Here is a 23593-nt window from a genome sequence, read left to right on the forward strand (position 1 = left end):
AAAATGTGTTGATGAGAATAAATGAAAATGTTCTCAAACTAAAGACCTGCAGTTGCAAGTCAGATCTGATTCCAAAATGCAGAGGAGGGAAGGAGCTTGCAGTGACTGTAGAGAGGTATCAAATAAAGGTGGCCACAAGCTATGAGGGTAAAGGACTGTACAAACAACCAAGAATAATCATTTGTGGAATAGCATGGGGTAAGTTCTAAATCCTGGAGTTCTGCTAGCAATGATAAATTCAAGCAAAGTTATTTTGATTCTACTATTATGACACAATGAAATACTTATATTCTTCCTAACATTCCTCAAATTTCTGAGGAAGAAAAACCCAACCAAACAAAACCCCAGCAGAAACCTAGTGATTTGGAACCTGAAAACTAACTAAAAGTTCTTTTTGCTAGTTTATGGCACTAAGAAGGCTGTAACAGCAACGCTTTATGGAGTGCAAAACTTTCTGAAGACAACAGTTTTATTAGGAGAATTGAGAAATTAAGTTGATTTGTTCTTCAAACTCCCCCACAGAAACTGCTCAATTGATTTCAGAAGATGAACATACGTGAAAATTTTGCGATCAAGCATCTACTTACAGGTAAGAGCAAAACTCCAATGGATTCTTGGCATTTGGGAAAGCGTGAATCAAGTTCTGGAACTCTTGGCTCAGCTTTGTCTTCAAACATTGTATTAAGAAACCAGGCAGGGAAGTGCTTTTGGGTGCTGGGTGGGAAGCAAAGGTAAGTCAGAGCAGAATGATAAATAATGTGTTGGTCTCTGAGAGGAGAGGTGTCGTCTTGTTCCTGACACACTGTCAAGATGATGTTTTACTGATTTGACTCTGTCTTGGAGAACACACAACAGTTACTTAGTAAGTGGTTTTATAGGGAATCTCACCCATGTTACAATAAACGGAGCTCAAAGATAACATGTCTTTTATGCTTTTACACTTTTTGGATGATAACTGTGAAAAATTACCTAGGGGAGGTTAGCAAGCTGTACCTGTGGCCATTTTCTCATGACCCCTGAGTGATAAAGTTTACTATCTTGGATCATGATGTGTTGTCAAATGACAGGTTTGCCTGTCTGGCCAACGAAAAGTAATTGAGGAGTGTTATGGTTTTACAATTCAGGTTTCACCAAATTTGTAGCTTTTTGAGCTGTTAGACCTGAACAAAATAGGTCAGTGTTGACAGAATAAGGTTGGCTCTCACTTTTCTTCAGATTTTGACTGTACTTTGTGTGCATCTCATACCTGAAAGCTTCATATGGGAAGCATGTAGTTTTCCTGGAGGTATTGCTGTTGTAATTTCACTTACAGCTCGAGTCAGGATTTTTTGATGTTATGGTACCATATTTTCTTGGTTGCTGTTCTAAAAATCTATATCTGGAATCCCAGATCTGCATGAATTTGAACAAGTAATTTGAGAGGCTCCTATAAGTGGGGAATTGGGAAATCCCTACCAGCTGGAACTACTTAATAGTGGAAGCTTTGCTGACCTGAGGTTAGCTGTCCACAAGCCGTTTATTTTTGTAGGTGTGGGGCCAAGATATGGAGCAGCAAAATTGCTTCTCTTGCTCTGTTTCTCACACCCTACTCCCCTTCAGTAGTGGTTTTATCTGTCACACCCATGTTGTGTCCTGATATATTAGTAACTGGAAAAAAACCAAAACAAAACTCTCCAAACAGATGTGTTTTGTGTGGTGATTGTGTTTTTTCAAATATTATTTAGTCTTGGGACAGAAGTATCTGTGTAAACAGATCCTTATGGCTGAGATATTCTGTAGCTGTTCAATACCTGCTGACTCCATGATTATTTTTAGTCACTATATACATTAAACATTACTATTTTTAGGCAGCTTCCTCAAGTACCTTCATCTGCATGAAATGTTTTATCTTGCCACTTAGAGTTTGTCTAAGTCAAATAATAAAAAAGCAAAATATAAAAGCAGGATGCTTTACATCCATTACACTTTTCCAGGTAAGTTATGTCCAGAAAGAAGAACATTAAATAAAAAAGGTTGTTTTGGCTACAGATGACTTTTTAACTCGTGTAGGGAAAGAGATTTCACATGAGTATCTTTTTGTTTTTGGTGCCACTGTGCTGTGATGTCATGTTTCAGGGACACAACTTGGTAAATACATTTCACTGTAACCTCAGAACAACAAAAGCACTGGAAATCCTGAAGTTTCATGTATGGGTTAAAACAGATCTGTATTTCTGCTACAGTAAGAAGATGGGTCATGATCCAGATATGAAGAGTGGGAAAAAGCTATTTTTTGAGGTGTTATATGATCTGAAGGACCCCAAGAGGGAAATGTTTTTCAGGTTACATGTAGTGCAAAGGTGGAAGCACAGCTGAGATGAGACTGGCGCTCAGTATGCATAAAACAGTAGAAAAGGTGTTAAATGAGCTGGAAAAATTAGGAATGATGGAACCAGTGTGGTGACCAAATGCTCTTCCTTTGCATGAAGTGCCTGAACTCCTTGGTGTAGACTCTGTGTACATATGTTAAAGGTAAATGGAGCAATTAGGACAGCATAGGAATTATGAACCAAAACTCCAAAGTAAACAAAGTGCTTAAATATACACAAGAAAGGAAAATACTTATATTTGCACTGGTCTCCAGCTGACCACATACTAGATTGAAGCAGCTTTGTAAAGGAAAACACTTGTGGGAGGAAAGTATGTAATTAACGAAGTTTAAGCTTGTACCTGGTGATTGAATGTTTTAGTGTGAAATAAATGAAAGGTAGATTTTTTTAAAAAATGGTTTTCTACGTTAGGGAAATACTTTTATTTTTTTTTCTGCTTAGGTTTGATATTAAGAAATGGTTCGTAGAGGGTACTAAGTTACATTTTTTCCAGCCTGCAGTTATCATGGATTTTCTTAAATTAAAAAACCCACCACCAAACAACAAAAAAAATCCCAACTTGAAGCAACTCTAAGAGGTTTGCTAGCTTATTATTTCACCCTGAGGCAGGATCAATTTTACCTGTTATTCAAGACAGAAGCTTGTCTGGCTTCACTTTAAGACCATTATGATAAAGAGTGAGTCTTCCTGCTTTCCTCTGTTCATGTTTGATTACCTTTACCTGGTATTTTGCCTTATCTGTGCAGAATAAGTAGTGAGTTTTTGCAGCAGCCTTTTGCACAGTGGAAGGCTGTTACAGTGTCCCCTCAAGTGGGCTTTGTTACACAAAACAAATTCCCTAAGGGCAGTCAAATACAGCACAAATAGAAAAATATAATGTAGGAAAGACAAAGATGATGCTCAAAGCCAAACCCAAAGTGCAGAAACACTCACCCTGTTTGCTTCTCAAATCTTTGCTTCTCCATGCAAGAGTTTTCCCTTCTAAATACCGCCTTGAAGGACAGAAATTGTTTTGTGGCTTTGCAATTTTACCTCTGTAGTTAAAGGGTTCAGTTTTTCCACAGTGGGGTGAGTTTTCCCAGTTCGTAGCAAGTGGCTTTTTGCTGGGGTCTGCCTTGGACAGGGCACAATCCTACATGCATTCCACTTCCACCTTGTGGAGGGGATGGATTAGATAAGTTGTTTCATGAGCTACTCTGTCAAATAGCCTGAGAGACACCTTGCCTCCCATAAGACTTCCACATCTGAATCTCATCTATCAAAGGAAAGTCTGATATTTTCTAGGATGCCACAATTTGTGGAAATGAATGAGCTTAATTAAGCTCATGGGAAGCTCTCACAAATGGCTAGAGATAAATATCAAATGGGGTCAATACACTGTCATGAGACTTTTGGCTTGTTACTGGATGTTCCCATCCCTTTGGGATGGCCTGGAGGGCAAGGACTTCTGAGAAGATTGGGGTCGGCCATGATTAAAGCTATATTTAGAAACTTTTTTAATTGCATAGACTTCAGGCACATTAGAGCTGGCTGATTTTTCTTTTCTTTTTTTTATTTTATGGAACAGTTTTCTGTTAGAAAATGCAGTTTAGTGGAAATTGGAGTGTTCCACAGGACTGTGTCAATCTGATTGTAGCTTTTGACAGAAAGGGAAAATTAACTAAATTTGTCAGTGCTTTAGTAATATGAGTGTGTCATTTGGACAATGTATGCCTTATTGAACTATTTGACATGTTTCATGTTGGAACTCAAAGCAGGATTTGAGTAATTGTACTCTTAACAAGATACCAGTTTGAATATATGAGAACTGTTATCTTCTACACAATAATTTGTGTAAATTATATTAAAGTGGAACATGTGGGTAGACACTAAACTTCTATTGATTGTCACTGTCACTATTTATTATTTTATTCTAATAAAATAAAAATTAGCATCTAGATTAGATTCTAATAAAAATTTAGAAACGCTGGAATTTCTTGGAAAATAGAAGTTGTCCTCAGTTTGAGGAAGAATTGGCAGATTAAAAAAAAACAAATCTTGATATAAATCAACTCTGTTGGTGATAAAGATATTTACCAATTTTGTGAGTCTGGAATGAAAGTGGTGATCTCAGATTTTTCTGCAGGAAACATAAAACATTGGCAAGTACTCACTGAACATAAAGGGTGACCAACACAGTAAAAATCAGAAGTCTGGGAAAAAATACTGAAGGAACACATGTTATATAAAACAATTTGGAAAGCCAACCTCAGGGAGAGCCTGGCCTGCAGTTCCTGATGGATGGCTGGAAATCCAGAGCATTGAGACACAAAGGAATAAGCATAAGTAAAAGTGGTGTGAGCATTCTGGATGTACCCAAACATCTTTTTATGTAGATGAATGCCACCAATAAATTGCTTTTGAGCAAATCATACTCTTGTACTTTGCAAAGGATACAATCAGGCAAGTTGTAAAGAGACATGGGAAAAATGTTCATTGGGGTGGTAGGATCAGCTCCTGGATTTCTGTTGCAACAAATTCATTGGCATTCCTTCACTGGGGAGAGGAAGGTGTTTACTGCCTGTCAATTTGGAGCTCACTTCAGAGGGTAGGTGAACTGCTTAAGACTAAAAACCCAAGGACCAGCTCATGATTATAGTATTAGAGAAGTGGAAAAACGTAACATGAGGTCTGAGGGTATCCTGCACTTGTCTCTAGTTTTAGCTTGTAGTTGCCATTTCCCCTTTGGTGTTTGTTACAACCAGCAAAAGATCCTCTTGGTAGGGCTGTTTCTTGAGAAAAATTCTACTTCTAGGTTTGATTCTTGATTGAATTTGGTGCCTGTTCTTAAATTTGGACAGCAGATTATTGTTTTTGATGTTTGAGGTGTTGCTTCCATCAGTTTGCTGTAGGGAGCGTGCTGATGTGACATACCTGGGATGGTTTGGATCACAAAAGGATGACAGTGTCTGCACAGGTTAAAGTGCAGAGATAACCCTGCATAGTGGATGTTTCTGCCTTCAGCCTTCCAGAAAGTCAGCTCCAATTTAGCTCCATATTTTGAAAACTTCCTATTGGAAGTGTTATTTTTAGCACTATGACATATTTTTGTTTCCCTTTCTCAGCAGCATGACTGTGCTCCATTCATGGCTTGAGCACTTCAAGTAACTTGCCAGCACTGACTAATGTCATCAAGCTTAGCTTGTGCCTCCAGAATCCCAACACAGTTTTCCAGTCTCTAGATGACACAGAACCATACTCTGGACAAGTTAAAATTCTTAAGTGGTACTGTTGATGAAGGAAAAAAATAATTGCACTGAATGAGCATGCAGGAGAGAGAGAGTTTTTCCTTGGTTTATTTTTTCACATTAAAAAACCACCAAAAAATAATATAATACAACTTAATAAATGCTGCTGTGTCCCATCTTGGGGGGATGAGTGTGTCATTCCATATGCTGTAGCTAAATATAAATGAACTGTTATTAATGATTGCCATAATGTTTTCTAGCAGTTAGCTGGCTGTGATTCTAGGAATTTTTTTCCACTGTGTTTTGAAGGGTTAGGTTATTTAAACTTACTATCAAATAGAATCAGATCAAAGTGAGCTAATTTTTCTTAAACACTAATCATTTTAAGGCTATTGAACTAAATATAGAGTCAGTTCATTAAATCATTAAAACAGCCTGCAATAATGCTCACAAAGTCATTATAGTGCTATTCCCCAGCCAGAGAGGTGGTGTTGCCTTAAGCACAGTTTAATCAAATTAGATGGTGGGTTATGTCCTGGGGTTTCTCCTATTGATATTCATTAAAAATACATGATTTATCACTAATCTCTGTAAGGTATATCCTACTCCTCCAAATGAATTTTGTAAATGTCAGGGGGAAGAAAACAGAATAGTTTATTGTTATAAGAATTTAAGTGTGGTGTGATCACATTTACATTTGTATAATATGTAATTTAGTGATAGATGATAATTTTAATGTGCCTTTAAAATTTCTATCCTTAGTTAAAAAGTTAACAAAAATGGAAAACCCTCAGGAATAGCCGCTTTATATTTTAGTGCTGTATAAGCATATGAATTAACTTTTGAACTAATTATTCTGTAGATCCTCATATAGTTTCTCTTATAGATTGTCTATAAAAGTTCGCTGTTTAATTTCATGTGTTCCTTTTGACACCATTTTCCATTTTTTTCCTTTTATTTGGAACACTTCTGTTTTGTAACTCCTCTGTCCTCTTCACTCTTAATTTTAAGGCTTGCGTTGTTTTAAACAGTGAGGAAACATTGATGAGAAGACCACACACAAACATTCCCCTCTGTGCTGTCACCACTACTCCTTTTAAGTGAAAATTTCTTCATTAATAAATGCTTTTTAATATTGTAACAGTGTAAAAACGGGGTAAATTGATTATATCACTTAACACCCAAACATGCAGCTGGTTAATGGTGTTGTGAGGCTCTACCATGCTTCAGACCAGGATGAAACACGTTTGATTAGTGGTTATTTGGAATCAGTACAGTCTTAATTCCTCAAACTGGAATTTGCCTGGATTATCCCAACTCTGAAGTGCCCTATGAATTTCCATCATTTTTGTATTGCTGTTACTTACGAATCTTTGATACCACCTGGAATATCCCCAGTGATATCTCTTGCTCTGAGAATTTCATGGTGTTGTGTTGTCATCTCTGTCCAGGGAAGAGCCACCTACTGAACTTGGTTAAGGCTCCTGCAGTGCTTTCCCTGGGTCAGGGTTTTAAAAGAATAGATTTAATATTTCTGGGAGAAATGGATCAGGTTCTCAGTGCCCTGAAAATCTTCTGTGTAAGCTCAGAGTTCACCCAACACTGCTTAGCTCATGGCTTCTCTATGTGGAGAGTAGGAAACTATTGACTTGATTGTTGGGTATTAATCACGTCACCACAGAATTGCCACTTAATTGAGACTGGCTTGAATTAAAACAGAAGTTGTAATTACTGAGGTGATGTTGTAATTACTGAGAAGTTCATATAACAACACTTGCAGTAAGAACTTCAGAAGTGGTTTTAAAACCCTGTCCCGCTTGCATTTGTCAGTTGTGCCAAAAGCTATTGTCAATTACTCTGAGGTAGATCTGAACAGATTGCTGCTGTCATGGGCTCTGCTGTTGATTTACACTGGCACATCTGAAGGAGGAGCTTGGTTGTACACCTCTTAGAAATTGAAAAAATTCTTCTAGGTGGGTAATTACTCTGCTGGACCCTTGGATACCGGTGGCTTTGGCTTTGCTGCTGTAGCTAAATGTGATTCTAGTTCAGTTGAAGCCTCTCTAGTTGGTGCTGTCGAAGTTCCCCCTGCCTCCTGTACACTTGTTCAGGAGCTTGTCTCGTGCTAAGGTAAGTAGGTTGAGGAACCTCAACCTGCAGAAAAGTTTTCATATTGGCAGCTGAACTCATCCTAGGATGTCTTACTGTGGGATTTGACAAATGCCACTTCTAGATGCAAGGAGGAGGTCAGGGATGTACAACACAGTGAGGAGAAAGGTGGGTCAGGAGCCATGATGAGAGGGGCTGGAAATGGCACCGAGCTGAACTCTGAGTTAAAGAACAGCAGTGCTTTTGCTCATGACCTTATTTCCAAGCTTGTGCAGGGGGTTTTGTTTGTATGGGATTTTTTCATACTGAAGTTCAGTGACTTTTCTGAAAACCGGAGCTTTTGTTCTACGCTTTCTAGCTCTTGTTTTATGAGGGAAAGCTTGAAAACCTGTCCTAAACATAATGAGGTTCCACTGACTAAGAATTGAAGAGTTCAAATAGAAAAGATACCCTCTTTTTTTAACTGGCTGCCCATGTCATGGTTATAACCAAACCCCTGACGTTTCTGGAATGTGAGTTTTGGCTGTTGGATTTTTTTCAATGTGCTGGGCTGGTGAAGTGGAGTAAAGGAAGCAGCCTCAGAGGTAACTGAGTGGCACAAAAGCCTTGTCTGGGTGCAGGAGCTGCTGGTGCAGGCTGTGGTGTGTGAGGCACTGTCTGCACACAACCCCAGTACAGCTGTAGTGTAGGTCTGGCAGTCAGCCCACGAGCCCTAATCCTGCAAATATACATCACACGCTCTATTTTATACTCGTGAGAAGCCCAGCCTAAATGAAATCCTATTAAATTGTGGGTCTAGTGCTAATTAAACATCTGCCTTTCAGTGATCTTTTTTTTATTATTGTTTTGCTGAGATTACATATAGTGTCTAGGTAAGTACACACGTATAGGATTTGTTATATCAATTTTTTAAAAAGCAATATATGAAAAATTTGTTGTTTTCCTATGATAAGTCCCCATAATAAAGTGCTGATGAATGATACCATCTACTTTAACTGATTTTACTTCCAGTTCAAAACTTTTTTAAAGTAAAGTGTGAGGTACAATAGGGCAGCTGGCTATTATCCATAGGCTCTTCAGCTCCAAAGCCTTTAAGGTGAGATGTGAACAAGACTGTGCCTTAATTATTGGCAGCAACTAGCTTGTCTTTTCAAAGTAATAAATGGTGGTCCTTACAAAGTCTCTTCTTAAGTAGCTAAATGCATAATCCACTCGGGATATTGTTTTAAAATTCATTTCATCTTCAGTAATTTGATCAGAGAAAGAGTTGTATTGGTCATTTCTCTTGTGTAAGAACTGTGTCGCACCTAGGGGCAAGGAACATTTATTTTCATGATTAATACCTGTGAGTTTCATGGCCTAATGAGAAAGCCCTAGATGTATTTGAAATGAAATTGCTTTTTTTTTTTTTTTTTTGACCCTTTGTTCAATTCATGTAAACACTTGGACTACTGTCCTTCTCCTTGTGGGTCTGAAGATCCTGTAACACCCACATAGCATTGCTTTGTACAAATAGTTGCATTATTAAGGTATGGGAGTTCCAAAACAAGTCATTTTAGGTAGACACCTGTATACATTTGTGTAACTTATTACATTTCTCAAAGATTAATAGCCCTGGAATTGTGAAAGTGGAAGTTAATGGAATATTTTTCCCTACTTTCCCTGGCACCCATCCAACCTTACCAATAAATCTACTGCTGGGTTTTGTATTGCTGTTAAGTCTATTGGTCTCTTCACTGCAACCTCCTGTTTGTTGAATATGTGTACCAGAAGAAAACCCTACTTAGTATATTCCTACCTGCACTGTTTCCCTCTCATGTAATAGCTTCTGCTCCAGTGTAAAAGCAGCATTAGTCCTTGATGATCTCACTGCAGTGTCATCTTTCTCTAATGTCAACTCTTACTATCATTTGTCTGCATTCAATTGAAGATCCTTGGTGTGAAGGCTATGTCTTAATTCCCCAAATCCTTTATACCTTTATGGATTTGACTGAATGCTAAAACACCCATAGATTATTTGCTGGTGTGTTTTTGCACGTGTTTTCCTTTGGTTCCTTCTGCTCCTTTAAAACCATTCACTGAAAGTGCATCTTGTTCTGTAAAGACCCAAAGAAATTAAAGGAATGCCTTGGAGTGGACTGGGAAAGAAGGAGATGGAGCCCTCATGATAGGAAGGAAAATACTGAGAGATAGGCTCACCTGTTAGAGCTACTGGTGTCATTAAATACCTATCCACAGTGTCCAGAAGCTTAAGTGGGTAGCCAAAACTCCACAGTGTAAGGCAATTAAAATGACTGATGCCTTAATAAAAAGGCAGCATGTAGTTGATATTTTGGCTGTTTGGTGTTGTATTGGCATGATTTAAATGCTGCAATTTGTTTCTGTCTTGACATCCACCACCACCACAGAAGTTAACTTCAAAAATAAGAAGTGATTGTGCCAGTTGAGTAGGAGTGCACTGAGAAAGGCTTGGAGTAGCTGGCTGTGGCCCACCTCATGCCCAAGTCACCTGGGCATGAATGCAATAGTCTGCTTGCAACACTGGGAGTGCCCAGCTGCTGATCTGTTTTGTGCCAGCACATGCAGGAACACAGCTCTGAGAAGAGCAAGAGCCAATTCAAAATCTGCTGGTGAGAACATGGGTGAGCAGCCTTGGATGGGACTGCATGGCCTGGTTCAGTGCCTTGTAGAAAGAGTTGGGCTAACTTGGAGTAAGTCATGTAGCCATCAGAAGGTGACTGGGTTAGCTACTCAGCTGGCAGGCACTGGGTGGGAAGCAGCATGTGACAATGCAGTGGTACTTTCACCTCAGACAGTGGCATCTTTGGACTGAGGTTGTTTGGCCAGTGCCATTAACTCCAAGATGCTGAGCTTTGTTTAACAAAGCAAATGTTACATTAAAACATAATTGAGCAAAATCAATAGCTGTGCTGCTCTGAATGCAGTGCTGGTGGAGACAGCGCCCCTGGTTTTCACTTGAGATGCTGCTGTAAAAATTAATTTCAAGGATTTCCCTGTGCAGAAGATGAAGCACATTAAAGACTTTGGCTGTTTATACTTATTGTGTCCCCAGAAAAGGATAGAGCAACCGAGTGAAGCAGAAGCTTTATTTTACCAGAGAAGAGGAAGTAATTCTTGGAGGGTCTCTGAGGACTTTTGCTAATAGGTCAAGACCTAGGATTGGAAGCTTAGGGTGCAGGGTGGAGTTCCCCTCGTCTCTGTGTGTGAAACCTGCTTCTTGTGACCTGTCACGTAAGCTTGGTCTGTTAGTCACTCTTTCCCCTGAAAATGGTTCCTGCAAATAGAATAAAACATTCTTTCACATTGGTGCAAAAAGTGTAAGTATTTAACAAATTTACATATACTTTAGTTAACAACTTGTGTGGTAGATTTACCATCCACCCCGTAAAATAAAGACTGATGTTTCCATTAATTACGCGATGATTACTTTCCAGCAGGATAAATCAGCCCCTGCTGAGCTCCAGGCTGCCACAGCTAGTCTGGTACCTATGCCTGAATTCAATACTTTAAAGCTGACTTCAATATTTCTTTCACAAGCAGTACCTGTCTGAAGGCTCCTAGACATGACCACAGACACCTATACTGTCAGTAAAATCCCTGCCTTCTGGGCAAGTCTGAATCACTTCCTTTGTATTTATCAGAGATAAAAGGTAAACATGCTTATGGAACTTATCGTGTTTCCATCCTGCGTGTAACATCACGTGTGTGCACATCTGAATGCACAAACCCATAACATGAGCTCAACTTGGAAAGCATCTGCTTGTTTGATTGGCAAATCAGATATTTCCCTATGAATCTGACATTGTCCTGACTTTATTCTCCAGGGGATTTTGAAAGAGTGTCCAGATGCTGTGAGCTCATGGTGGTTTTCTCGCTAATTTCCACATTCATGTGTGCATCTGATATGTGTGATGTGTGTGCACATTTGTGCTGTTTCAGTGAGAAAGATGCAAACGCAGTCATGTTATGTAAACAAGAATTTATCTGTTCAAAACACTACTCAGGAGTGCATGATTTGGCAATGGAAATTATTTCTTAATAAGTGGTGTCTGGTTTTAGTTCTGGCTGCTATCTTTTCTGACTAGACAGGTTTTGGCTGTTGCACATTTTCATTTCCCTCTCTTTCATCCATTGTTCTTTCTATCACTAGTCTCTCACTGCTCTCAGTGCCTTCCCAGATGTTCCCCAGTCTGGAATGACTTGCCTGTCATTGCTGTGCATAACTTGCCAGTTTGGTTTGACCTTTTGATGTGTGGTGGAACTGAATTCTCTTTTCTTGGTAACTGAAAACGTATTTTCTGAAGCCGCATGTTTTGGGACACTGTATGTACAGAGACATTTTAATGGTGGTTATTGTGGTAATGAAAGACCTGTTGAGTTCTCAGCAGTCAAAAGAGTCACTTAGAATAATGATGATGTTTGAATATAAGGCCAGTAGGTTCATTCCTGTTTTACCTCAGGGTCTCTTAGGAGCCTTCTCCATGTTCACAGCTACTTTTTCATTGCTTTCACTTCCTCATGTGTCTCATCTTTACTCATCATGACATTGATATCACTTGACACGCCTGGCCAGCATACAGCAGCTGTTATTTTCCACCCTGGAAGTGTAGGAAAAGGATTCCTTCTTTCTAATGATCTGTGCTTCACAATTTGATTGTCTTATGTATGACTTCATACCTGCTCGATTCACATCCTGAGAGAAAGATGGATACAAACACTTAAGAAACTCAGTTTGGGTGACATTTTCTGACATCAGTGCTGTGTAGTTCACTGGGATGGAGCCCACATTCTGGTTCACTGAACACTCCTTTTCATGTGGCAGCACCCTGAGTTGGCGTCCTTGTTCACCTGTTCCTTGTGAAGGCTGTGCTGCGTTGAATTAACAGTGTCTGTATTGCAGTTTTGTTCATAGCAGTAGTTTGTCTGCATCTGGAGTGCTCAAAGGATGGTGTCAACAAGGCCTAACAACCTCTGAGCCCAGCTGCATTTTTAGCAGTGGTACCTTCTGAGCTGCTTTTCAGATTCAGCTTGTAGCTCGTGCAACAAAAGCAAGGATGGGCTGTATGTAGTTTTGTAGCTGTTTCCAGCTTCAATGTGTGTAACTTTTTCCCAGATTTGTGCTTTCTAGCAAACACCTGAAGATACAGCTGTGCTCTGCTGCCTCTTCTGCCATCCTGTCTTCTGTGCCCGTACCCCAGAACAGTTTTGATTCTGAGTCTCAGAAATCCTGCTGGTTGCCTTTGCTGAGGACATTAATATTCCTTTGTGGCAGGCTGGTTCCCACATGGCACTCCTTGGCATCTGCTGGTGCCCACTGTGCTGTGAGGTAACTGCTGTCCTTCCGCAATACCTTGTGCCTGTGTCTTTGGCAATGAGTACTGAGGCCCAGTCAGGTAGTATTTCTTCATCAGTGCTGTTTCAAAGGTTTTGCACAACTCCTGTGTCTATGCAGAAGTGCTTTTACCTGGCTTTTGGAAGAAATCAGGTGGGCACAGTGGCCAGGAGTACCCAAAACAAACCCAGACTGCTGCTTATCCAGCTTGCAGGTTCTGTGGTTTTAGCAGTGATGCCTTCAGCATTTATTTTATTGCTCCCATAATTTTTCTTTCATGTGAGGCATGCTTGGTGAAGCAGATGCTCTACTGGCTAGGCTGTTCTACTTTTCAGGTGTAACATGCCTGGGAAACATCAACTACTTCAGAAACATTTTGGTAATACCAGAGAGATGTCAGTCCTTTGAGCTGTGTGTGTGCTCATGTGTATGGCTGGTGATGTCTTTGAAGATGCTTGTATTCCACTTATACTTGCAAAAACACGGTTGATTTGCTCCCTAAACTTTTTAGGAACCCAAACTTTGATCTCTACAGGTCCTTACTGTTGACCTTACTTACACAATGTGGAAGTGGGACTTCAGAGGGGAGGCTGAGGTGGTTAAGGTGTCAACTGAAGGATGGGGGAATGAAGGCTGTGTGTCTGCTCAAACTGAGTAGATAAGGAATCTGCATTTCCTACAGGAGTACTTGAACCAGTAGCTAGCTGACTACTTCAGGGACCCTCTACTTATTTCCTTGCTTGAATAAATGGATGTGAATGCTTCATTGCTCTGATGCTGGAAGGAAACTCTTGCTGGATGCTACTGATTGTGGGAAAGACAGACAGGATGCTGAAATGCCACCAGTGCCTATACATTTCATGCCTGATCAGTTCTGGAGCCTTCCCTATTGAGTAGTGCCTCTGTGCCTGTGGAACAGCTTGTATCCAGACTGTTCTATGCCTCAGGCTGAGCATTTCAAAATCAGGAGGCTTTGAAGAATCTCTAAGAGAATATACTTCTCCTGTGGTGAGTTCAGGTAAAATGATGGCTTCTGTGCTAGGAGTTTTTCATCCAGGTGTTCTCTCTCCTCAGTCTACTTGCAGATTGAATTGTTGTTGTACTGCTGGGTCATTTCAGTTTTGCTTTTGTGGGTGCAGTGTTGTTTTCTTCTTTTGTGTAATGCTGTGGAGCTTCTTGTACTTCAGTGCTGTCACTGATGACCCACGAGCAATTTGGTGTTGCTTTTTTTTTTGTGCATTGTTGTTATCCTTTACTGCTAAACTGTTTCAGGCTTTACCAACCACTTGACATTGGCTGGTTTGCATCACACTAATATCACATATGTCCAAAAGTTAAAGGCAATTGTTTTTTAAGGGTATTAGGAAAATTGCAAGGTCTCCAAAGGTAGAAAAAGCCAGAGTCAAAGCTGCTTGGAGAATTTAGCTGGACTTGGTCATGTAAAAGGATGAAAGAACCTGAAGTTTTGAAACTATACTCTGCTTCCCTAGTTGACAAATAAGAGAAATCTGATAGTATGGGTAGAATGGTGTGTGGGCATGCCATTAAAGACTGTTTGAGTGCCCCAAAGGGCCCAACTCAAGGAATTACTAGTAATCTTCATCTTAGGGCTTCTTAACCTTTTGAATCCTTAAGATGTCAAGCTAAAAGATTAAACTCTTGTAGGTTTTGGTGAATAATTCCCCATAGTTGGGGGACAACAGAAGACAAGCTCTTTAGGCCTGCCCTTTGGAGCTCATTATTTGCATTAATGGAATAATGGAGAGCTGCAGCAATTTGCCTGATGGTCTGGAAACAGGGTAGGATGCTCTGCTTGCAAGACTATTATAGATATTTTCTAATGGTACAGGTAAGAATTAAAAGGTATTGAAGCCAGTTCTGAAGTCCAGATGCAAAGAATGTGTATACTTCCATCCCCACACAAAGAAGGACAAGAGGTGCAGGATACAGTGATTGCTCCCTTTGGAAGCAAAGTGATCAGTGTGTGTCAGCAGCCTCTTCCAAAGCTGCTGTTCAAGTCTTCTGGTCAAGTGTTTCTCTTCTCCAATGGAAATACTGAAAAGATAGGATGGATTTTAATCTGCACTTGGGATCTCTCAAGCCAGTGGCTAAAAGATGAAGACAATTGGTTTGCAACTTGAATTCAATTATGTTTCTTTTATGTAGATACAGTGGATTTGGTATGTCATATCAGTATGACAAAAAAGGGAAGTGAATTATCCTGGGCCCTGAAACTATTGTTGGGGAAGGAAAAGATTTGTAGATGTTAGTTAACATACTTTGACAACTATTTGCCAAAGCCATTCATTACATCTGCCTCTGCATTAGAAAGGGCACAATATTTCATTTTCCATTTCCTTTCACAAATAGAAAATTAATTGCATAGACTTGCAGAAAGTGCAGATATAACTCGTTATGTATTGTTAAGGCTGTCTGTGATAAATTTATCAAGCTTAGACAAAAAGTGCTCTGAAATCACAATGGATCTATCTTAATTAACGTTCTTTAAGTGACAGTTACACCTGTTTGGAAATCGGAGGTAAAAGGCAAGTTTTCCAGAAGCACAGTACCATAGTGGTCTCTGCTTATAGAGGAAGCTGGAAAACATGAACTATACTTTGATTTGAGCCCTGTTACTACTTTTCATGAATCAAATGCAAAGTCCTGTTTTGCAAATGAATTATTCCAGTCTATGTGTAAAAAAAAACAAAAACAAAAAACAAGCTGGGCTGTTATGACCATGCAATAATGGTTATCTTGCTGTTCCTAGTGATGTAATTGAGCAGTTATATGGGGTGAAGGTGAACCCATTATAGTCCATCTCTGTGATGCAGTTATGACATATGCTGTTTATAGAACTCTCCAGCCATAAAAACTATCCTACTGTTATCCATTCTTGGTTATATTGCTGATACAGCTTATCTCTGCTGGTGCCACTGGAGTGGTGCTGTGGAGACTGTCCTTAATGACAGCAGAAACCAGAGGGTGATCAGAAATGGTGTCACAGTTTACAGAGAGAAGCAGCAAACAGGAGGAGGTCAGGGACACCAGGACATGTTACTGCTATGTGCCACGTTGCCTTAGCAAAGAAATACTACAGGATGGAAAGATAAGGGAGAAAATGGGAAGTTTTGTGCTTTTGGCTGGAGGAAGACAGACTTGCTGATGGATGGCTGAGCGCTGAGAAGAGTTTTCAACAAGCTGATATTTCAGTCTGGTTTCCTCTGGGTTGGGTTTACATCCTGGCTATAGATTCCATGAGGGAAAAGCACGAGACTGGCAGCCAGAGGCTCTTGGGCTGAGGCCTTACAAGGGTGAAGGGGGAGCACCAGTGAGCACCAGTGTCTTCATTACTGTCAATCTGCAGTAAAACACTTGCTGTAAAGACAGCCTTTAATATGTATTTTTAAGTTCTCCAGTTGTTAGATAGTGATTTAGGAGTTATCTTGTTATCCACAGGTTTGGTTTCACAGATGGTCGTCTCAGAGCTTTTGTTACAACCTCACTTTCAGCTGGTGGGTTATAAACAGTCTGAAACTTCTGCTTTTCCCGGGTGCTTTTCCGACACCATCCTCTGACCTCCATTTCACCCCTTCCTGCACTCCTTTCCCCCACTCTGAATTTTGGAGTGCTGAGATCAGCTCTTTATTTTTACCAGTACTTTTTAAGTTTGAATTCTAACACCAGAAAATACAACTAAGTTTATTGCAGCATCTTTCTATTTTTCTTGTTGTGTTTGCCAAGAAACTGAAACTTTAAGAACAAAACAACCTGCAGAAGTCAGTGTCGGCCTATTTCCTTAGTTGCTTCAAACAGTTCTAGAGTTCCTTGAGATTTTCTGCTTAGCTATGCAGATGTGAAACATTCCTCCTTCAGTCTGAGCATGTACAGACCTCTCAGTGGCAGAGCACGATGGAATTTGTGTGATGCACATACCTCATTCCAGTCACAAGTGTCATTACCAGCAAAACTATGTTACAATTTTCACCAAACAAGCCTCAAACTCAGACTTCAAAATGTAGGTATTTTTGGTTTGTTTTCCTGAAATGGTGTTTGTTTTACTTGGCTTCTGAGATTATCAAGGGTTTAGTAATGCACTGCCTAAGTGGGTGAGTTAAAAGGAATCTGGTGGAGAAGATCTGGTTGTGGTTTTTTGTTTTGATCTGTAGGTTAATGTGTGCAGGTCAAACAATCCCTCAGTCTGCAAGGGCACCACTGCTGATTTTGGTGGAAGGAGTTTGCAAAGACATCTCTGTGCACTTGCTGTTTCAGTGATGGACCCATTTCCTCTCTGTTTAGAGCCTCGTTATAGCCCTGTTCTGCAGGAAAATACACAGTGGTGCTAAAAGGGCATATTTCCCTTCCTTTCTTCTGTTTCTTTTCCTGCTGCAGCTCCAAATGTACTCTTTGCTATTCACCACTGTCCCATTTTATCTGTTACAATGCTGTCAGCAGAACAGCTGATGCTGACCTCCTACGTGCCATTGTTATGTTTTAGTGCCAACATCCCAAGGTAGGTGACAGAGTTTTCATTTCTTGGCTGTTATTTGAAATTCTAACCTGGGTAGGTTTCACTGCTGTGGTTAAAACTCTGGGCATGAACTGAAGATTCTTTCACAGACAAACAAGGGAAAAAAGTTCTGACACCATAGAATTGGAATATGCTGTTCAAGCTCAAAAAATACACCAAGTAGGAAGAATGGAGCTCCTGGCCTTGAATTTAGCACATCAGTGGTGTGTGGACTTGGATTTATGATGTCTCAGCCTTTTGATTCTCCTGTACTTTTCAGTGGTGGTCGTCACTGCTTTTTTTCATCTTACTGGTAGAAGACCTTGAGGTTTAGTCACATGTGACTTTTACCTCTGCCAGTGCCATTCCTAGATTGGATTAGAGATTAGGTTTGTCTTCTCTTTCTTCATCCTTCTCCTGGCTCCACATAATTGAGTCCACTGAACTGCAGTCTCTTTGAGATCAAGCTACTGTGTTCAGCAAAGACAATCCTGTGTCTGATTCTGTAATCTGAGAAGCTGCTCCCTTTCAGTCAGTAATTACCCAGAATTTTTGGGGATTTACAGCCCTGTCTATTCTAAGATCTCAGCCCATTCCCTGACTGTGATTTAGAAGACGGTGGAAGGTGAATGGAAAAAAGGAAGATCTGTGAGGGGTTGAATGTTTTTCATTTGCTTCCAGAGCTGCTTCCATGCAGGACTTCTAGAACAACTTCCAAAATCTTTGACATAAATCTTTGCTTACATCCAAGAAATGAGTTTTCTATGTCAGTTGCATTATGATAAACCTGAATACCCATTGCTGGTGTCCAGCTTTGAAAACCTTGGTTCTTCTCAAATAATATTTAGAAACCAGAATATTGGGTAGTATGTATCTCTGACTTTTGCTGCTTGGATTTGCAGATGAAGAATATGGGTTTGGATTGTAGGCTTTAAGATGCAAGGCTAGGTTTAATTAATGTCTCATACAAGGTGAGCTCATAAGCCATGGGATGGCACAGCACACAAAACATCCAAATAACCTTAAACAACAGACTGATTTCAGTTGGATACTTGTTGGGGTTACACCAATCAATTTAAGAAGCAGCAGCATGTAACTTCTGTGACACAGATTTCACAAAGTGAATAATTCACAATTAATGTTATGAGGACTTTAAGAGGTAGAACAGTGCACAAATACTCTATGGCCTCTTCCTTGGGCATGAAATACTCAGTGAACCTCTATTGAACTGGACCATACCCCACAGAAGTTTACCTTAAACTGAAGAAAATACAAATTGTATTTGAAGTTGTAATTCAGAAAGAATAGTCAGTGCTAATTATCTATAGCATAAAATAGGCTGTTAAAGTAAGATTTTGTGATTTCTATTAGCTCATCTCAAAGACTGGTGGATGTGCATAAATGTGGGAGAGCTTAGAAATTTAAATTATTTGGATTAAAAATCACACTACATTTAAAGATATAATGTGGAGATGGAAACATTGGTGAAAAAGTACCTTGTTTCCACATTGCCTGTCTTCACAGGAATAGTTGAAAAGGATGAATGTCCCTCCGTAATGCAGGGCCATGGTGAGATGCCCTCTTTGGGCTCCCTCTCTGCAGGCCAAGGGCAATAATGCCCCAGCTGCTGATAAACACCAGCACCACCTGTCTCTGTTCTGTGTCAAGCAGAAGTACCAGTCTACTTCAACCAGTTCAAACAGCTGGTTTGAACTCACCCAGCTGATTTTGTCTGTCATGCATTAGGAAGGGAACATCTGAGCTCCTCTGTGGGCAGAGGAGTGGATGAGGAGAAGAGTTCACAGCAGCACTGTCCTCAGTTGGACTGTGAAGAATCTGTCAATGGCCCAATTGTCTTCACAGGGTCTTTTGTGCTGCAGGTAAGGCACTGCCTGTTGTGTGTGGGCAGGGCTGAACGCAGAGGAATGGATCTGTGTAGATCAGTCACAGCCACATCAGTAGGGAAAGAGAGATTGCTGTGTGGGGCAGGTGCACTGTAAGGAAGAAAGGGAGAGCTCACTTCCTCTCCCTGCAAAGCCATTCCTTCCTCCCCAACCCCCACATTTACCTGCTCCAAGCTGTTTTTCCACTAGATTATCTGCAGAGTAACTCTACAAACAGCATTGAGAAACAAGCCAGTACAGAAGCAGAAGGACTTGGGAATTTCTTTCTGATGTCCTGGTATGCTCCAAGTCAGCTTGGTATGAGATAACACAGAGGTGGCCACCAGACTGTGTGTCTTTACTGTGAGTGAGGAGACAAGATTTCTCAAAGTCTTTTCCCTTCTCAGGGTAAGGAGAGTGCATGAACCTCATGGTTTTGGAGTTGACTAGCTCATCACAATCTGCTTCCCTCTGAAGATCATGAGAATGGAGAGGAAGACTAATGAAAATTTATCCCAAGGGAAAGTGCAAGTTCCCTCAGTTTCATAACCCATCCTTACTTGTCCAGCCACGTTTGCTTTTTTTTGTTTGATGGAATTGATGTATTTTACACTGAGCTGTATTATGAACAGAGTTCAAAGCAACTGTGTGTGATGGGATTGATTCTTTGTAAATGAACTATTTTCTGTCCCAGGGTTCAAGCTCAGAATGTCATAGTTACTTTTTCATTTTGGAAGGACTACCTCTGTTCTCAGGCAGGAAACAAAAGCTCATGGTACAGAGCATTTCTTGGAACCTTGACTCTATAAATAACTGCTCTGTAGAGCACCCAAAATACACCAAAATACCAGGTCTAGTATGAGCCACTGAGGAAGTTTATGCAGCTACTTACTGCTTTGACCCTTGTGTCAGTGCTCTGTGTGCTGCTCCCCTCCACAGTTTGTCAGTGAAGAATCCCCACAATTGCAAGTGTGGTGTGACTGCATGTTCTTGACATGGCTGTGCTCACAGCAGGGCTGGGGTGGTTCTTCTGAACCTGGATTCAGAGAGGAGTTTTAGCATTCCTAGGTATGTACCTCTGCTGAACCTCTAGCAAAAGGTGGAGTAAGGCCTAGTATTAGTATGCTGGACTGAGGAAAATGTTAAATATGTATCCATATCAGCATCCAGCAGCTGTCAGGATAAAGGAAGTTGTGTGCCAGTTGGTGCACGCAGCAGCATCCTGTTATGGAGAAAAATGCTGACCACACTTCACCTTTGGAGCCAGCTGTCTTCAGGGATTTTCCATCAGAATCCATCTTCAAAATGCTCCTTGTCTTCCAGCCTCCTCTAAAGTCTTCTTTATCTTCAGGTCAGTTATTCTTCACAAGGTTCTTCTCCAAATTTCAGTAAAAACCCAGGGGATACTTGACACTCCACTGGAACTGAGGAAAGCTGAAATCATGACTTGGCAATCTATTTTTGATAAGCTGACTTTCAGGATTTATTCATTCCTACTGCATGTGTCTGCAACTCAATCCAGTAGGCATAAATGACACATAAGCAATGGAGTAAAGGTCCTACCTGAAGCGATTTTTTCTTTTTATTTCTTCGTCTTTTAAAAATAGTTTCTGTAACAGACTTACAAAATCACTTGTACCTTTGTGGGGTCATCTCAGATGTCTTTGGTATCCAGCTGTACCTTTCTTGAAAAGCTGAATTTTTCAGATCATAGATACTTATCACACTTTTGTTTCCCAGCTCTGAAAAATTAAACCTTCAGAATCACCTACCACTGTGTCCAGTTGCTCTTTGTTTCACCTGCAGTTAATAAACTCTGTAATATGGACTGATTGTACCTAAATAGTTGATAATATTTTCATTATCATCTTTTATGGTCAGTTTCTCACAGATGTCACAAAAGCAATGAGTCCTGTATTATGTTCTGAAGAAAGAACAGGGCCTTCAGGGTCAGTTGATGGAGGGGGCAAAGGTGAAAGGGACCCTTGGGCATGTGGAGTTTTCTGTGGGTGAGGCTGATGATGGTTTAGTAGCAGGACTGGAGTTGCTGGGGCTGAACAGTAGGAAATGAGGATGAATAAGCAGAGAGAAGCTGGAAGCTCAGAATGAGGCATCTGAAGATGTGATGACACAGAGGAGGATGTTAGAGGAATTCAAAGCACAAGAATAAAATGGCTGAGGCAAAAGGCTCAGGCAAAAGGAACATTACCTTCATAATCTGCATGGGGGAGGAAGGGAGCAAGAAGTGCCTGAAGGGAGAAGGTGGGCAGAGAGAAGGGTTATTGTGACATGTTGCTTGGAAATAGATGATGAATGTTTTATTCTCTGAAACCAGTTACTTTAGAAGAGCACAAAAGGATGGGAGTCACTTGACTAAATGGGAACACCTGCATGTAGGTATTGATACCCCAGCTTACAATTTATATTCTCTGTATTATCTAAATCTCTGTAAATGGAAGAGAAAAAGATTCATAAATGGGTTGGGTTCCGAAGGGCAGGGGCTTTCCAGAACCCTGAATAGCTCTGCAGTGTTTTGAGTTTCTCTTCATTCTGCAGGTTCTGTCACCCAAAAGGCCCTGTAAATTGCTGATCAATTTATGGTGCCAGATTGTTGGGGTTTTTTGGCAGTGCTTAAAGGTAAGCTGAGTTCCTCTGAGAATAGTATAACAAAGCAAAGGTTACCCAGCACTCTTAAATAGATGGCCATTTAGACCCAAATTCACCAGAAGCCTGCAATGTTCCTGAAATTAGAAAGCAAGTGTCTCCAGCTGATAAAACTGAAACCAGAGGAACACAACGCTGTGGTGACTGTAATAATATGACTGTATTGTGTAATAACTATAATAGTGATGGTATCTGCAAGTGTAACCTTTAATTACTCTGCCTGTTTCTGCAAACTCTTTAGGAAGGAAAAATAACACCTATTTGACACATGTTGTGAAAATTAAATTTCCCAATAGACAAGAGTGTAGGAATGTCTCTCCAATGTCAAACCAAACTCCCTTCTAACACAATGTTTTTGTCTCTGACAGTGACCAATAGTAGATACATAAGGGAGAAAAGATAAAATGTGACAGGTAGTGTGATACTGGCTGGGTTATAATTTCCTACTTTCAGCAGTTTGCAGATGAGGAATTTTCTGAGTCTGAGCTTTCTTTCAAGGCATCTTGTGTAATAGTCCAGCATAGTGCTTTCCCTCATTTATGCATCTATTTGCTTTGATTTTTCTGTCCCCTGGCATTGGGTCTTCTTGTTCAGCTCAGTGTCCCATGTGGTGCATTCCAGTTGATTTAGGAGCCTAACACCTATTTTCACAAGGGTTATATGAAACCAGGTCTTCTGAGAGTCACTGAATATTGCCCATAATGGGAGTTTTCTGAAGTAATTTTTGGAAAAATGTTGTCAGAATCTATGTAGGATTTTTAAAATTAAGGTAGTGAGTCATTTAAATGATATTTTGTGTTTGAAGAAGAAAGAAAAAAGGACAATAGAAATGGGATACATTTAAATTGGAGTTCTCTAGCATTAGAGAATTTTACATGTGACATGAGAAAAATATCATTGCCAATACCACTGGTATAGATATTTAAAATCCTTGTGTATTGGAGTGTTCTAGTCCCCCTTTTAGATGAGGTGTAAGCAAATAGAAAACTGTATCATCTATGGCTGGTGCACAAGACCACAGTACAGTAAAAGATTTATTTATCAGCCAAAACTGTCTTGCTGTATCTCTGCCTCTGCTATAGGCACAAATATTAGTTTCTTTTATGCTGTAGGAGGTTCTTGTCAAAGGGAACAGAGGAAGAGGGTCATCCCTGTTGTCCCCTTTTTTGTACTGACTTCTCTCCTAACACTTGCTAAAAGTAGCACTGAAATCAGTCCAGGTCCCTTAACTTCTCCCGAGGGAGAATGTGGAGAGAGGTGAAAGTGTCTACTACAAATACATAATTTTCTTTTCACTTCATTGTTCCCTCTCCATCTGACTTGGCAGGTTAGTGGGAATGGTGAGCAAATCGATCCCGAGGCAATCAATGCCACGGCAGCTGGCCAGAGCTGAACACCGATGCGCTGATCGCCTCCAAATCAATTCACACGCTGCTCTTGCTCAGGTTACCTGCCACTTCAGCAGGGAGGGATGGATG

At 40.3% G+C, this 23593-nt stretch overlaps 1 protein-coding gene across 20 annotated transcripts in view; it reads left to right on the plus strand.

The window, feature by feature from the left end:
- Positions 1 to 23593, plus strand: part of BCL11A (BCL11 transcription factor A) — a 137548-nt gene that overhangs the window by 13939 nt on the left and 100016 nt on the right. For all 20 annotated transcript variants that reach the window (XM_086874714.1, XM_086874649.1, XM_023923093.2 and 17 more), the window contains exon 5: positions 523 to 589. In XM_086874714.1, the coding sequence (XP_086730840.1) occupies positions 547 to 589 (43 nt within the window). In that variant the 5' untranslated portion in view covers positions 523 to 546. The remainder of the gene's footprint in view (positions 1 to 522; positions 590 to 23593) is intronic.

The sequence above is a fragment of the Cyanistes caeruleus genome, chromosome 2, assembly GCF_971803275.1.
Source record: "Cyanistes caeruleus chromosome 2, bCyaCae1.hap1.1, whole genome shotgun sequence".
Lineage (NCBI taxonomy): Eukaryota > Metazoa > Chordata > Aves > Passeriformes > Paridae > Cyanistes > Cyanistes caeruleus.